Here is a 15,204-nt window from a genome sequence, read left to right on the forward strand (position 1 = left end):
TCCTTTTAATTTTATGTCAAACTACTGGAAAAAGCAGAATAGCTAGCCTAATTTACATGCACATAATGGGATGGATCTTTTTAATTTGAGGATAATTGCTTTACAGTGTTGTGGTGGGCTCTGCTGTGCAACAGCGTGAATCAGACATAAGTATACATATATCCCCTCCCTCTTGAGCCTCCCTCCAACCCTGACCCCATCCCACCTGAGCAGGTTGTCCCAGAGCACTGATCTCAGCTCCCTGTGCTCTATAGCTGCTTCCCGCTAGCTTTCTACACGTGGTGGCATATACATCAGTGCTACTGCCTGCAAACAGGTTCATGAGTATCATTTTTCTAGATTCCGGATATATGTGTTAATATACATTTTTCTCTTTCTGACTTAACTTCACTCTGTATAACAGGCTCTACATTCATCCACCTAAGCACAACTCACTCAAATTCATTCCTTTTAATGATTAATATACTACTGTATATATGTACCACAACTTCTTTATCCATTCATTTATTGATAGAATCTAGACATCTAGGTTGCTTCCACGTCCTAACTGTTGCAGATAGTGCTGCAACAAACACTGGCTTATATGTGTCTTTGAATTATGGTTTTCTCAGGGTATATACTCAATATTGGTATTGCAGGATCATATGGTAGATTTAGTCCTAATATTTTAAGGAACCTCTATAGTCTTCTCCATAGTGGCTGTATCAATTTACATTCCCACCAACAGGACAAGAGGGTTCCCGTTTCTCCACATCCTCTCCAGCGTTTATTGTTTGTATATTTTTTTGATGATGGCCATTTTGAGCAATGTGAGGTGATACCTCATTGTAGTTTTGATTTGCATTTCTCTAATAATGAGTGATATTTATAAATGCATCTTTAAAAGGGAAATTTCTTATGTTGTCTGGTGTGCATAAATCATTTGAGTTTAAATTATATTTTAAAGAGATATAAACAGTATTGTCCATTAGTATAGAAATAGTAGCACTAGCAAGTGGTAGCACAACCAATAACTCTTAAAGGAGGAGAAACATTATAAGAAAAATTCATGTTTGGTTACAACACCTAGTATAATATCACCACAAAAACGTTCAACTGCCCTTTCAGTAAAGATGGCTATGATTAAGAGGATTCTAATCAGGTCAAGAGGAAGGAGAGACAAAGACGTTGGCAAGATTGGTTTTCCTTTCTGATGCTTTTCTTCGCCATCCATTCTTTTCATAGTGTGGAGGCAAATGAAAATATTGAAGGAAAAAAAAAAAGAAAATATTGAAGGGAGGGCAGTTAATTGTGTCCTCTCAGACTGGAAGAGCATGCAAAATAATCTCCAGAGTGAAAACACACCCTAGAAATATAAGTTAATGGTGCAGGATTTTCTGAATGTGTTGCCACAAAAGTTGAAATACTGTGAAGGTTGACGGTAGAATGTGTGATGAAACTGCAGTATGAAAAAACAGCTTATAGCTATTCTGAGGGAAAAAAAACACACCTTATTTCTGGAACTTCTTGTAATTTAGAATAGGCCATGGGCAGTCAGAGCTGGAAGGGGTCTTAAGAGGTGATTTAATGATCCATTTCATAGATGAGAAAACTAAGGACCAAAAAGGGTGATTAATTCACCATCAGTGATTAATGAGAGGCAGAGATAAGCATAGAATCTCAGTGCCTATTTCTAATTAATTCCTGTCTCATTTGGTTCTGCACAAGTAGAAGGGAATAAGATAAAGTACTAGAACAACGGTGTGGGAGACCAGTTCTGGGGATCCATGAGGTCAAACTATTTTCCTGTTAATACTAAGATGTTATTTGCCTTTCTCATTCCCTCTCATGGGTGCACAGTGGAGTACAGTCACATGCCATATCATGCCAGATCAATGCAGAAGCAGACATCCAGCTTCTTACAAGAGGGATTGCAAAAACATAAAATAATGCCACTCTTTTCACTAAGCTTATTTTCGTTCTGAAAAATAGAAACTTTCATAAAAATATATTTAACATTTTAATAGTTGTTTCAAATCAACATTTTTGAAATTTCTCATTTTAATTTTAAAAATACAAAATATTGATAGATATAATCCACATATACAAAAGCTATCTGGGATCCTCAACTTTCAGAATATGAAGGGATCCAGAGATCAAAAGGTTTAAGAACTGAGGCAACAAAAACTTGAAGAAATAGAAAGGATGAAAGAGGAATTTTAGAAAAACTAAAAATCCTCACTCCTTCCTTTTTGGATCCACTTCTTGCCTTCGTTAGGAGCACGATTCCAGTGAGATGGATACATCAACCAGGAACAACTGCAGTGATAGGGGGCTTCATGGGTAATATTACAATGATGGGGGCTTAGGTAGGAGCTGGATTTGAATTTTGGCTCTGCCACTTAAAAGTTCTGAGAACTGATCCGTTAAGCCCCAGGTTCCTCATCTGCATGAATGGAGGCAAGTAGAACACCTATCTTATGAAAGGGTTAGTGTAAGAAAAGCATTGGCATAATGCCTGCCTATGGTATGTACCCAATTTGGCCGTTATAATTATTGTTCAAAATACTATGCTATGAAAACCTACTGAATGGGAGAAGGCATCTGCAAATGATATGTCTGATAATGGGTTAATATCCAAAATATATAAATAAGTCATACAACTCAATATATATATATGATAAACCTGATTATTTATATATACATTATGTTATATGTGAATATACATATAAACAACCTGATTGTTTATATATATAAGCAACCAGGTTAAAAAAATAGGCAGAGGGCCAGAATAAGCATTTTTCCAAAGACCTATAGATGGCCAACAGGCATATGAAAAGAGACTCAACGTCACTAATCGTCAGGAGAATGCAAATCAAAACCACACACCTGTCAGAATGGCTGTTATCAAGCAGCCTTGTGAGGTAGGTGTTAATTCCCTCTTTTGGTCAATAAGAACACAAAGAGTTGCCAGAGCTACACCGAGTCCTTGCTCAAAACCTGCCAACCTCTACCTTCAGTAGGAGTTAACATAAATCTTTTAAGTCACAGGATGAAGAGATAAGAAAGGAAGTTATAAGGAGAGAAGCAAAAACCAAAAACCCAGATGGAACCAGCAGGGACCAAGATGATGATAAATCTGACCTCAGACAGACCCTGAATCTCATTAAACACTGATTTTACTACATTAGTGAGTTAAGTGACATACCCACTGGTGGTCACAACTGGAAATTAAGGACCAAAAAGGATAACAAGAGTGGCACCCTACTCCCTCAGAAATCCCTGTCCCTTCCCACATAGACTATTGCACATGCCTCCACTCAGCTTCATCTCATCCCTCCTCCTTTTGTCTTTACTCTTTAAAATCAAACCCTTCTCACCACACGGGTGAGAGGCTGACCTGTGAACTATATTCTCACCTCTCCATTCTTCTGCCATTGAACAAGGTTTGCACTGCACTGATCTCAGCTTTGGCTTCATTATTTGGCTACATGAACCCACATGCCCCCACACAAGTGGATACAATTGAGTCAAAATAGATGTTAGTTTGTGAAGAATGACACCAAGGTGCCCCAGTTGGCTTCAACAATAGGGGATTTGCTCTCATTACATATGGTGCTTTAGGATTTTATCCTCAATATTCTTCCGTGTGCTGTTCTATAAGAACTGTGGGATAACATAAAATTTGTGAAAAGACGCACTGTTTGTAGAAGTGATGGGGTGCCATTGTTTTTTTTAAACTCAAATATGCCTTACCTTACAGAACTTGTTCTTGTATGAGCTATGGCCTGGATCCATTTGTAAATGAGGGGGAAAGACGGGGAAGAAACCAGATATTACTTACTAAATAGACATCAAGCACGGAGGCATCATCTTGCATTTCCAGAGCATTTGGCTCAGAAGTCAAGTAGATGGTCCCCTCTTCCAAGGTAAAGGTGGAACTGGAAGGTAACCCTTTACTGGAAAAATAAGGAAGAATGATGAGCATGTGGCCTTCAGAACAAAATCCAAGGACCCCTCCCAAGTGGTGGCTGAGGTGGGTAAGCTTTGGGGGAAAGAAAAATGTGGGGTGTTTGAAGGAGATACGGTCACACCTAGAGGTATATGCGCTTATGATGTCTGAAGAATCTGGCTTTATGGGCCGTGCCTTTTCTCTGTCAACTTCAGTGCATGAGACACTCTGTATTTCTGAGAGGTGATCTGTGGGCCCCACACCTTGAGAGGGTGGACTTCTGGCAATCTAGAGGCCCATCTCCAGCTCTGAATAGTTAGCTCTCACTGCTTAACTCCTTTTCTCAACAGTATTGATGTTTTTTCTAGCTTATAGAAGATAACCTGATCCCTCATTAGCATTGATGATTTCTTTCTTCAAACCTGAAAGTGCAGCAGAATCCCCTTGGGGAGGGGGGCTTGTGATAGCCCAAACTCCTGGGCCCCACCCCCAGAGTTTGACTGGGTCTGACATGGAGCCCATGGTAACAAGTTCCCCGGTGATGCTCTTGCTGCTGATTCAAGGCCGACAGTTGGAGTAATAATGAATCACATAAATACAGAGCTCTGTGTCATGTGCTTTGTGAGGACAGTTGAGATGGACCCTTCCTAACAAGGATAACAACAAAAGCCGAAGGAATTCAGGTAGACAGTTCTGGAGTCCTTTATGGAAGGGAAGCCAGCTTGTTTTGTCATGATATGATAACCAGTGTTAAGTAAATGGTCCATTAGTGTAAAGAATCTGCCTGTCTATGCGGGAGATACAAGAGACACAGGTTCCAGTGCTGGGTTGGGAAGATCCCCTGGAGTAGGAAATGGAAACCTACTCCAGTATTCTTGCCTGGAGAATTCCATGAACAGAGGAGCCTGGTGGGCTAAGTCCATGGGGTCCTGAAGAGTCAGAAATGACTAAGCGCACGCATACACTAACATTCAGTTCAGTTCAGTCGCGTCTGACTCTTTGCGATCCCATGGCCTGCAGCTAACACTGACAGTGTTTAAATTGGGAATTTAGTGACTCAGGAGTGCACAGTCTTCCCCCCTACTGAAATAAAAGTTAGTTATATTTTTAACCTGTGGAAATTTTCCATGTGGTTTTCAGGAACAAAATATCTACACACAATGGTGGAAGAGTCTGATGTTGGTGTTAGAAGTGGTGGGCTAGGGGGTCTGGCTGGCAGCCATGTGGGACAGACCTAGCTGGGGCTTTGCCTGGACACCAAGGCTGAGAGCAGGAGAGAAGTCTGGCCTCCTCACTCACCTCCCCATCACCAGGACCCATCACCCCTGGAGGCTGAGCTCTCAGCTCACTCCATTGAAAACTCCCACCTAAAGTCACCCCCTGGGCTTCTTGTCTGAGCTTCCCAGATAGGTGACTTATTGAGGTCATTGTACTCCTCAGTCCTCCGTCTTCTGGGCATGACACATAATTCTACTTCTGTACATACTTGTTAATTGAAGATACATGAAATAGAATTCTGAGCTCTTCAATATTAAAAAAGTTTTCTCAAAAGAATTATATGGATCTTACGAAATCAGGTTCATTTGTAGAACACATAACACAAAATTGTGAGAATCCAGACTAGTAGTAAGAGGAAAGGGAAGCAGGGAATCTCCCATAGGTTATCCATTTGGTGATATTTGAGAATTTGGAAACTCAGGGGTGAAAGCCACTTCACTTTGGCTTGATAAAATTTCTCTTGAAATTCTAGACACAGAAAAAAAAGTCCTCCTGCTTTTCAAAAACCCAAGATGGGTTATACAAGGTGGGAAACTGTGTGTTTTGATTGATTTCTAAAGATCAAGGTGAATGTGGCCTCTTTCCACCGAGCTGTTGACTTTATATTATAAACCTTTACAGATTTCTTGGGTTAAATAAACCATCAGGTTTCAAGGGATGCTGCTTGGAGAGGCACTGCATGGTAATGAATGTTGCTCAGGTTATTTTCTGGATCAAAAACAAGGATGCTGTGATGGGCTTGAATTGGCTTTTGCCTTTTGACTGCTAAGATGCCACTCACTAATCCCATGGGTAGGGAGCAGTCCTGCCTGGTTAAGCCTTAGAAGAAAGATGAATGCTTTATCTACTTAAACATTAAACCAGGAAACAAAGTGGTTGCAAAATATGTATAGTTCACATTTAATACAATGCAAAAATCTCTAATGGCTTCTGGGGTATTTTGTAACCATAATTCACTTGATGAGGTTCAAATCTAAGCTTCTCTCATCTTGTCTGAGTTTTTGGTCATGATTTTAAATTATTTCCATCCTAAGATTAAGGGTATAACCAAGATGTTCTAGAAGTGCTTTTTCTTTTTAAAATTTAATTTTTTAATAGCATACCACCTGTAGTATAAAATATAGCAAAAAGTAATCCTCCTCCTTTTTTTTGGTCCTTCTGTGATTCAGAGTTCACCTCCCTAGGAGTAAATCCTTTTTGTAAGTATTTTTCAACCTAATATTTGTTTTACTTTTGGAAAATATGAATGAGTTACTACCATGGTTAAAACCAAATACAAATATAAAAACAATTAGTTTTCTTTGGGGTTTAACAGGTACATTTATCAGCTTATGGTCACTTGCTCAGTTGTGTCTGACTCTTTGCAACCCTATGGACTGCAGCTCACCAGATTCCTCTGTCTGTGGGATTTTCTCAGCAAGAATACTGGAGTGGGTTGCCATTTGTTTCTGCAGCTATTTTAGCTAAAATATAATAGATTACAGAGAAAATACTATATTTCCTTAATACCATATGGTCAAATTTAATAACATCCATCAAGCATATTAAAAGAAAAGACCTTCTGTTAATTTACCCTGTTTTACACATGTTAGAATAATATCCTATCTTAGTAAGAAGAATATTCTGAGCATCCTTAAATTTGGGGGACAAAAATGTGATATCCAGAGTATATAAAAAACTCTTGTAGTACAACAGTAAAAAGACAACTCAATTAAAAATGGTCATAGGATATGAATAGACATTTCTCCAAAGATATACAAATGGCCAATAAATGCATGTCAAGATGCTCAACATTATTAGTCATTAGGAAAATGCAAATCAAAAGCACAATGAGATACCACCACTTCACAGATACTAGGATGGCTCTAATAAAAAAGACAGATGGTATGGAAAAACTGGAGCCCTCCTACATTGCTGATAGGCATGTAAAATGATGAAGCTAGTTTGGAAAACATTTTGGTGAATCTTCAAAACCATACAACTCAGCAGTTCCACTCCTTGGTATATATGTAAGGAAAATGGAAAAATATATGCCTACGCAAAGAATTGCACATGAACATACACAGCAGCATTACTCATAATAGCCAACAAGCGGAAATAACCCAAAAGTCCACCAGTTGATGAATGGATAAGTAATTCATACAATGGAATATTACTTGGCAATAAATATAGTAAAAGTATTATCTATGCAGCAATATAGGTGGACCTTGGTAAGTGAAAAAATGCTGGTCATAAAGGAACTCATATAGAATGGTGGAGAGATGCTATACTGCAGGCTGGGGAAGCTGGGGACCATCTGCAGAGTCCCAGGGCTAGCTAGTGCTGCTGATGCAGGAGCAGAGGTAAGGGGACCTCTATCCTGGAGGAAGGTCTGCCTAGAAAATGCAAACTGCTGGCCCACGGACCCAGGCTGGCTGGGAGAAGTATGTTTGGGGCCCAAAGAGATTTTTTTAAAAATTTGAATGATTGCTAAATTAAGTAACAGGAAATTCCTACAAAATCCAGTCTTCCACAGATTCTAATGAGAAATGAGATGGGCAGGCAACTCCAAGCCCACATTTGTGAGTAGCGATGAGGCTGAGGCATGTCCTCTCCATTGTTCCAGCGTCCCTACTGCTGTCTTCTGCATCACACACTGGGCCTGTTCTCGCCATTGGCATCATCTCTGCCTGGTCCCTCTGTGTGTATGTCAGCCCAACATCCTTACTGCACTGTATGAAGCAGCTGAGGCTTGAGAGGCATAGTAACTTGCTCAAGGTCACACTAGAGTTGAATAGAGCTAGAATATGAACTTTGTTTTCCAATTAAACACCTTTTCTGTGGTCACCCCTGATGAAATTTTAGAAATTTGCCACTGCAGAAATTGAGGGAGCTGAGACCAATGTGCCTAGGAGCTTGAGGATCATCCCATAAGCCAGCAAAAACAAATGCGGATTTGATGCTTGATGTGAGCTGTGGAGATCTTTTGTTTGAGAAGAGTTATGGCCAGAGAGGTTTGAGGAAAAGTAAGTAGGCAAAATATGCTATACAAAGCAACATATTTATCTTTCTCAAAAAAGTTAAAATAGAATTACCACACGAGGCAGCTATCTCATATATACCCCAAAGAATGGAAAACAGGGTCTCAGATGTTTGTTCCCTCAGTGTTATGGGCTGAACTGTGGGCTTCCCTCCAGCCTCCATTTATATCTTAAAGTCCTAACCCCCAGTACTTTAGTATGTGTTGGTATTTGGAGATAGGCTCCTTAACGAGGTATAATTAAGGTTAAGTGACATAATTGGGATGGCTCTAATTCAGTATGATTTGTGTCCTTACAAGAAGAGGAGGAAGGGATTAGGACTTGGATACACAGAGGAAAGACCATGTGAAGAGGAAGAAGACGGCCATCTGCAAGCCAAGGAGAGCCGCCTCAGAGAAAACCAACCTGACTGACACCTTGATCTTGGACCTCTAGCCTCCAGAACTGTGAGAAAATAAATTTCTGTTGTTTAAGCCATTTAGTCTGTGGTACTTTGTTATGACAGCCCTAAAATTAATACATCAATTTCACAGCAGTCTTATTCATAGTAGCCAACAGATGGTATAATTTCACCAACTTCCTCTTGTAAGTAGTCAAATTCAAAGAAGAAAGTAGAAGGGTGGTTGCCAGGTGCTGAGGGGAGGGGGAAGTGGGGAGTTGTTTAGTAGGCAAAGAGTTTCAGTTTTTCAAGATGAAAAAGTTCTGGAGACTGGTTGCACAACAATGTGAATATAGTTTGACTGTTGAACTGTTCACTTAAAAATGGTTAAGATGGTAAATTTTGTGTTGTGGGTATGTTACCACAATTAAAAAAAAGTAACATATTAAAAATGAATATCTGATAGTTAACAAGAATAGAGGTATATAAGCTTCTACTGTTTAAACACTTAAAAAACACATATAAACATTTAGCCCTGTGTAAACAATTGGGCATTTATAAAGTCACATTAAATGCTCTTGGAATAATCTGACATTAAATAGCAAAAGCTATGTAATCAATTAATCTTTAAAAAAATATTTGTTGTCTTCATTATTCAGTATGTACTGAGTGATATGCAAGTATAGAACTGGCATTTTGCTTCCCTAAAAAGATTAGGTCCTATCTGCTGCCCAAGAAAGGATGAGAATACACTTCAGAGAAACAGATACCTCAGCCGATAAGGCATTACAGGCATGGCTCAGCTGGGAAAAAATCCACCTGCAATGCGAGAGACCTGGGTTGGGAAGATCCCTGGAGAAGGGAAAGGCTACCCACTCCAGTATTCTGGCCTGGAGAATTCTGGGTCGCAGAGTCAGACACGACTGAGCGACTTTCACTTTCACCATCTTTGCTTTGAATTCTGGCTTTTCCTCTTAGCTGTATATGCAATACTGGATGCGGTTCTTAACCCCTCCAGTTACTGGAAACTCCAGTTTCCTACATGTAGAATGAGAGCAACAACACTGAACATGCAGGATTACTGGAGTTACAGCAAACGTCCAACACAAATACCCATTTTTGCACATTGTATTCTAGGCGCCAGGATGCAGTAGAGATTAAACAAAGATCTCTGACTCATGGAACTTACATAGCATTGAGGAAAAGGTAATGAGAGGAAAATACTTAAAATATATAGTATGTTGGTCAAAAGCACTAAGGAGAAAAATAAGGAGAGAGAGGTGAGTGAGCAGCACAGACCATTCCCAAGCAGCACAGTTTCCCTGCTCTGCCACTGGAGTTTTCAGGGCCTTAGGCATGAGTCAGAAACCAGGGGACACAGCCAGGTCCCCTATGTCCCATGGGGCACTATCAAGGTCTCTGAAGCCTCATCCCAGCAGGCACAGGCACCCCAACTCCCTTACAGCTCTCTCTAAAGATCACATTCAAACTGCCAACTCTTCCTGGCTTCTCTAACTTTGCTCAAAGACTGTAAGTAGTCAGCTAAATGGTTTCTGACCACTTCCTTTGCATGTCCTGAAGTCTCACACCTTGCTTTTGTTTTGGGTCTCTGCTGAAACTGATAGTCAAAATACTTCATTTTAACATTCTGCTGTTGTTTTTTAGCAAAGAGGTTAGTAAAGGTTATACATGAAAATGCTTCACACAAGGACATAAAGTATTATCTGGGCTTTAAGAATCTTTATACTGTATACTTGAATGTGGATGTGTTTGTCCATTGCTACTTAAAAAATTAATGAAGTACAATCCATAAAAGAGTAGGGAGATAATGCAAGAATAAACCATCCAATGTAAATAAACACATCCGCAGCCTACAGCAAATTCCTCTTCCCTTGAAGATGCCCCAAGTAGAAAGGTAAAATATGTTCTAAAAGGGATTTTCACTTAAATGTTTATGTCACTGATCGATTTCATGTTTGTTTCTCTCCAGTTCTGACACTGGTAATAGTCTTGCTATTGCTCGGTTTCCTTACGTCACTGTTGACTTCTCGGGCACAAGCCTATTTGGAATTGATTTCTAATGTCTCTGCCTGAGTTTTCCAGATTCCATTTTAGGGGTCACACTCTCTTGGGAGGAGTGCCTTCAAAACTGAGCAATCTAGTCAGAAGCCCTGCCATTTTTCAGCCTCACAGCTTGGCAAGATCCATTTCTAGAAGCAATTTTATGTGAACAGGTTTGAGTCGGGCTGGCTGCCTGGGTTCTGCACCATCAAGTTTTGCCACAATTCCCTCAATTTAGATGGTCTGAGGGCTAATTGCACCTAATTTGCAGCAAGGCACTCAGGAAACTGTTTATCTAGTTTTTTTCCTCCCTCGTAAAAGCAGAGGCACTGCCAACATTCTTCGGCTGCTCTGGTCTCTGGACACGTCACAAACTTGTCACAGGTTAAGCAGGATAAGGAGGGGGAATTTTATGTCCTAGCTCCCCCTGGGAGCTGACGTTAGTGGCTCTCTGATGCTGCTCAGGCCTCTCTGTCATTTACAAAAATGTTCCTTTCTTTTACCAGCAACATTAGTTTGGCTTCATTGGAGAACATTAGCCTGGCTGGACTGCTGAAAACAGGCATAGGTAATTTTATAGCCTGGAACACTCTGATTTCTTTTTGCAGACCTAATGAGTGTTTTATAGCTGATTCTCATGGGGGCACTTGCTCAGAGAACATATGGTACAAAGCACAGTTTTTGTCTTTCAAAAGTTATCCCCTCACTGCCTTTTTTTGTCAAAGTAATAACATAATATATCATTTGATACAGATGACTTATGATAAACAACCTCCTGCTCCCGCCCGTACCTCAGTCATCTCCCCAAGGGCAGCGCCTTTCACCGTTTCTCTTTTTAGCCCTTCTGGTGGTTTCCTTCATATCTTTTGATGAATCAGGGAATAAAATATATTATCAACCCAAGGCAGCATCTATTGATTCAATACAAAGGATGTTTGCCGCCTCCTACTCTGCACTTCCTCCCAACATTTACTATTTCTATTTTATTTATTGTGTAACTGTAAATCATATACTTAATAACCTTTTCTACTCCATCAACCATATACCATATATCTTTAATTTCCCACATTATTTAATCTTTGTCCTTGCCTTCCCACTGTGTCATAGCTATTAATATTTATATTCCTTTATTCTTATCTTATAGCTATAACCAATTTTTCTGTGCTTTGTCCATGGATTGATTCTAAAAATAGAAAATCGCTCCATAGAGTTTATTATTATGACTACTGAAAATCTTGTTAATGCCTAGGCAACACTGAGTTAGGGTTACATTTTCCTCTCTAGATTCAAAATCATGATTGCTGGGCCATGCGAAGAAACATGTTTCCAACATCAAGGTTAAATGGAGTCTTTTAAAATCTTTGCTTAAATTTATACCCTGTTTTAGGCTGCTTCATGTTTGGAGGTTTTTGCCCTTTAGAAATGGACTGAGTGCCATGGGGGTAAACCTAGGGAGTATCTGGACTAAGGGTGAAGGCCTGAATACAAGCCCTGCTTCTTCGATTAATAGTTACAATACTGGGCAAGCATGACCCTGAGCTCCCAGCTCCTCCTCTTCAAGTGAGAATGCAGTTCCCACCGAGCCCACCTCCCAGGGCTGTCAATCAAGAGGACTGAGTCAGACCCTGCAAGTGAGAGAAAGGCCGACAGAGGTTGATGCTCTTCTGTCTCAATGACCCAGGGCGCCACTGTGACTTCTACCTCTGGGACTCTGCTTGCTTCCTGGGGGACGGTAGGTATGTCTGAGGAGGTCGGCTTTATTGTAACACTGGGGAAGAATTCTTTTTCTGCTAGGCTAAGTTTAGCTACCTACCAGAATACTGACTGATGATAAGAAATGTGGACAGGAAAGTTCTTGCAGAGAAAACCCACAAGTACAGCCTAGTCTCACGTAAAGGCTACAAATACTTGTTCAGTCCTAGAGACACATGTGCTTAGGAGCAGGTCGCTCCCTGAAGGACTCAGGCACTTCTGATGTGATGGTCAAGCCAAGGTCATGTGCGTGTCTTAGAAAAGCTCACTTCTGGCTGGCGTGGCTCGGGGGCGGAGGCTGCTCCAGGGTGTAGAGTTCCGAAGCCCTGGCACGGGGTTCCCAGCTACAGCTGGGAGAGTGTCGGCCTGCAGCAAATCTCATGTCCTTGCCAGGATGAGCATCTCCTTTACACGACCTCCTGGGTTGATTGTACAGGCACATCTGCAAGATCCCTGGTGTGGACCCAGAGCACGGGGAAGCCCTTGGCCATGGCTACTGCATACAGAACACCACCCATCTTCCTAACCTGCCCTGCCAGGCTTTCAGCAGGATCTGCTGCTGTCTGTCTTTTCTCCTTTTCAGCCAGGAGCATGGCTGCTGCTCTTCCACGCTCTCCCACTTTGGCTATTTTTAGATAGGGAGGCTGCCTGTATCTAATGAAGGCAAGCAGAGCGGCAGGCTCTCTCTCTGGAATCGAATGACGGCCACCTATAGGTCTAGTGCTGGGGCTTAACTCTCCTCTGTCCCTGCGTTAAGTGTCGCCCGAGGCACAGAGACCTCTGGAGACCCAGTGCAGAAAGCTGCGCTTTGAACCGGCAGGGGAAGAGAGCAGCAAACAGTGTGCTGCCTGGTCTATTAGTTCTGGGGACAGGAAGCCACAGCTGCTGGGAGAGCTGAAACAGCTGAGCTCCTGCCACCAGCAGCCTCAGAAGCAGGCAGAGGAAGGAGGCAGGGCCCTCCCTTTGAGGGAAGCATGTGTGCATCTGTGGGTGGTGGCTGGAGGGAGAATGCTTTCAAGAAAGAACCCCCATCCAAGTTCAAGGAACTTTTCCACCATCTATCTCTAGGAGATTTTATTTTTCTTTTCAACATCCTCCCACACACATTTTAAAGCTAGCAGTCCTCCTCAAATGGTGATGTTTATACTGTGATGACTGCATTACAGGCATTATTTCATTTAATCATCAGAGATCACCCTGTTAGGCTGGGTCTCTTCCTAGTTATTTTGTACATGTGAGTTTTAAGGCTAACGTGTCTAACCACAGTTAATAAATGGTGGTACTGGATTTGAACCAGGCCTGATTGGGGAGCTATGCCATGTCCTATACATGTTGCCTCAAGCTGTCTAAGCACTGAGGAGAATTAGTCCTTTGCTGTGCTCCTAGGCTATCTCCAGCAATAATGATTCAGTTATAAAAGAAAAAAAGAGATATATAAATCTGTTTCCAAATGACAAATCTATTATCATAAATCAGTCTTGATTACCTGACTTGAGAGGCAGGAATAGATATGAAAGAAGAGCAAAAAGAATTTTTGATAGCCCCCCATGGGTTCAGTCACTTCAGTTGTGCCCGACTCTTTGCAACCCCATGGACTGTAGCCCACCAGGCTCCTGTGTCCATGGGATTCTCCAGGTAAGAATACTGGAGCGGGTGGTCATGCCCTCCTCCAGAGGATCTTCCCAACCCAGGGATTGCACCCACATCTCCTGCACTGCAGGTGGATTTTTTTTTTTAACCACTTAGCCTCTGGGGAAGCCCCTGGATACCTTATACACAGAAATTAATTTGAGATGGACCACAGACAAAATGTGAAAGCTAATGCTTCTCTGGTGGCTCAGTGGTCAAGAATCTGCCTGCCAGTGTAGGAGACAGGCTTGATCCCTGAACCAGGAAGATTCCACATGCTGCATGGGACAGCTAAGTCCATGGGCCACAACTACAGAGTCTGTGCTCCAGACCTGAGAGCCACAACCACCGAGTCCACGTGCCATAACTACTGAAGCCTGTGTGCCTACAGCCTGTGCTTCTCAACAAGGGAAGCCACCCTAATGAGAAGCCAATAAACCACAGCTAGAGAGCAGCCACTGTTTGACACAACTAGAGACAAGCTCACACAGCAATGAAGACTCAGCACAGCCAAAAACAAAAATAAATGTGAAGGCTAACACCATTAAGCTTCTAGAATAAAACAAAGGGGAATGTTGCCTTGACCTTGGGTAGTCATGACTAGGAAGGGGCAGAAGGGAACTTCTGGTAGGACAGGAATTTTCTTTATCTAGATCTGGGAGATGGTTACTGGAATGTACACATTTGTCAAAATTTATGGAATTACATAAGATCTGTGCATTTTGCTATATACAAATCATATTTCAACAGTGAACTGTCCACATCAAAAAACTATCTGCTTTTCTATTTACAAAACTATAAATCATCCATTCAAACATACACCAAGTGCTGACTTCACCCACTTACTGTGCTAAAAGTGAAAAGTTGGTAAACAGTTCACACATGGCTGAATCACTGACTTAAGGAGCTTTCAAGAAAGTTGGTGAGGCATACATACCAAGGAAACCAGAATTGAAAGAGACATGTGTACCCCAATGTTCATCACAGCACTGTTTATAATAGCCAGGACATGGAAGCAACCTAGATGTCCCTCAGCAGATGAATGGATAAGAAAGCTGTGGTATATATACACAATGGAGTATTACTCAGCCATTAAAAAGAATACATTTGAATCCATTCTAATGAAGTGGATGAAACTGGAGCCTATTATACAG

General features: G+C 41.3%; 1 protein-coding gene and 1 long non-coding RNA gene across 16 annotated transcripts in view; one reads left to right on the forward strand and one right to left on the reverse strand.

Moving 5' to 3' along the window:
* The window catches only part of LOC105607911 (uncharacterized), a 156,181-nt gene extending 147,475 nt beyond the window's left edge, over positions 1 to 8,706 (forward strand). For all 3 annotated transcript variants that reach the window (XR_009599229.1, XR_006058660.2, XR_006058661.2), the window contains one exon: positions 3,743 to 8,706. This is a non-coding gene — a long non-coding RNA (uncharacterized LOC105607911). The remainder of the gene's footprint in view (positions 1 to 3,742) is intronic.
* PIP5K1B (phosphatidylinositol-4-phosphate 5-kinase type 1 beta) overlaps positions 1 to 15,204 on the reverse strand; it is a 554,522-nt gene that overhangs the window by 19,911 nt on the left and 519,407 nt on the right. For 8 of the 13 annotated variants that reach the window (XM_060409393.1, XM_060409390.1, XM_060409396.1 and 5 more), the window contains one exon: positions 3,824 to 3,938. In XM_060409393.1, the coding sequence (XP_060265376.1) occupies positions 3,824 to 3,938 (115 nt within the window). Of the gene's footprint in view, positions 1 to 51; positions 3,939 to 15,204 lie in introns of those variants that run through there. The other 5 variants (XM_060409387.1, XM_060409389.1, XM_060409388.1 and 2 more) reach the window with 1 other exon arrangement.

Source organism: Ovis aries, chromosome 2 (assembly GCF_016772045.2).
Source record: "Ovis aries strain OAR_USU_Benz2616 breed Rambouillet chromosome 2, ARS-UI_Ramb_v3.0, whole genome shotgun sequence".
NCBI lineage: Eukaryota > Metazoa > Chordata > Mammalia > Artiodactyla > Bovidae > Ovis > Ovis aries.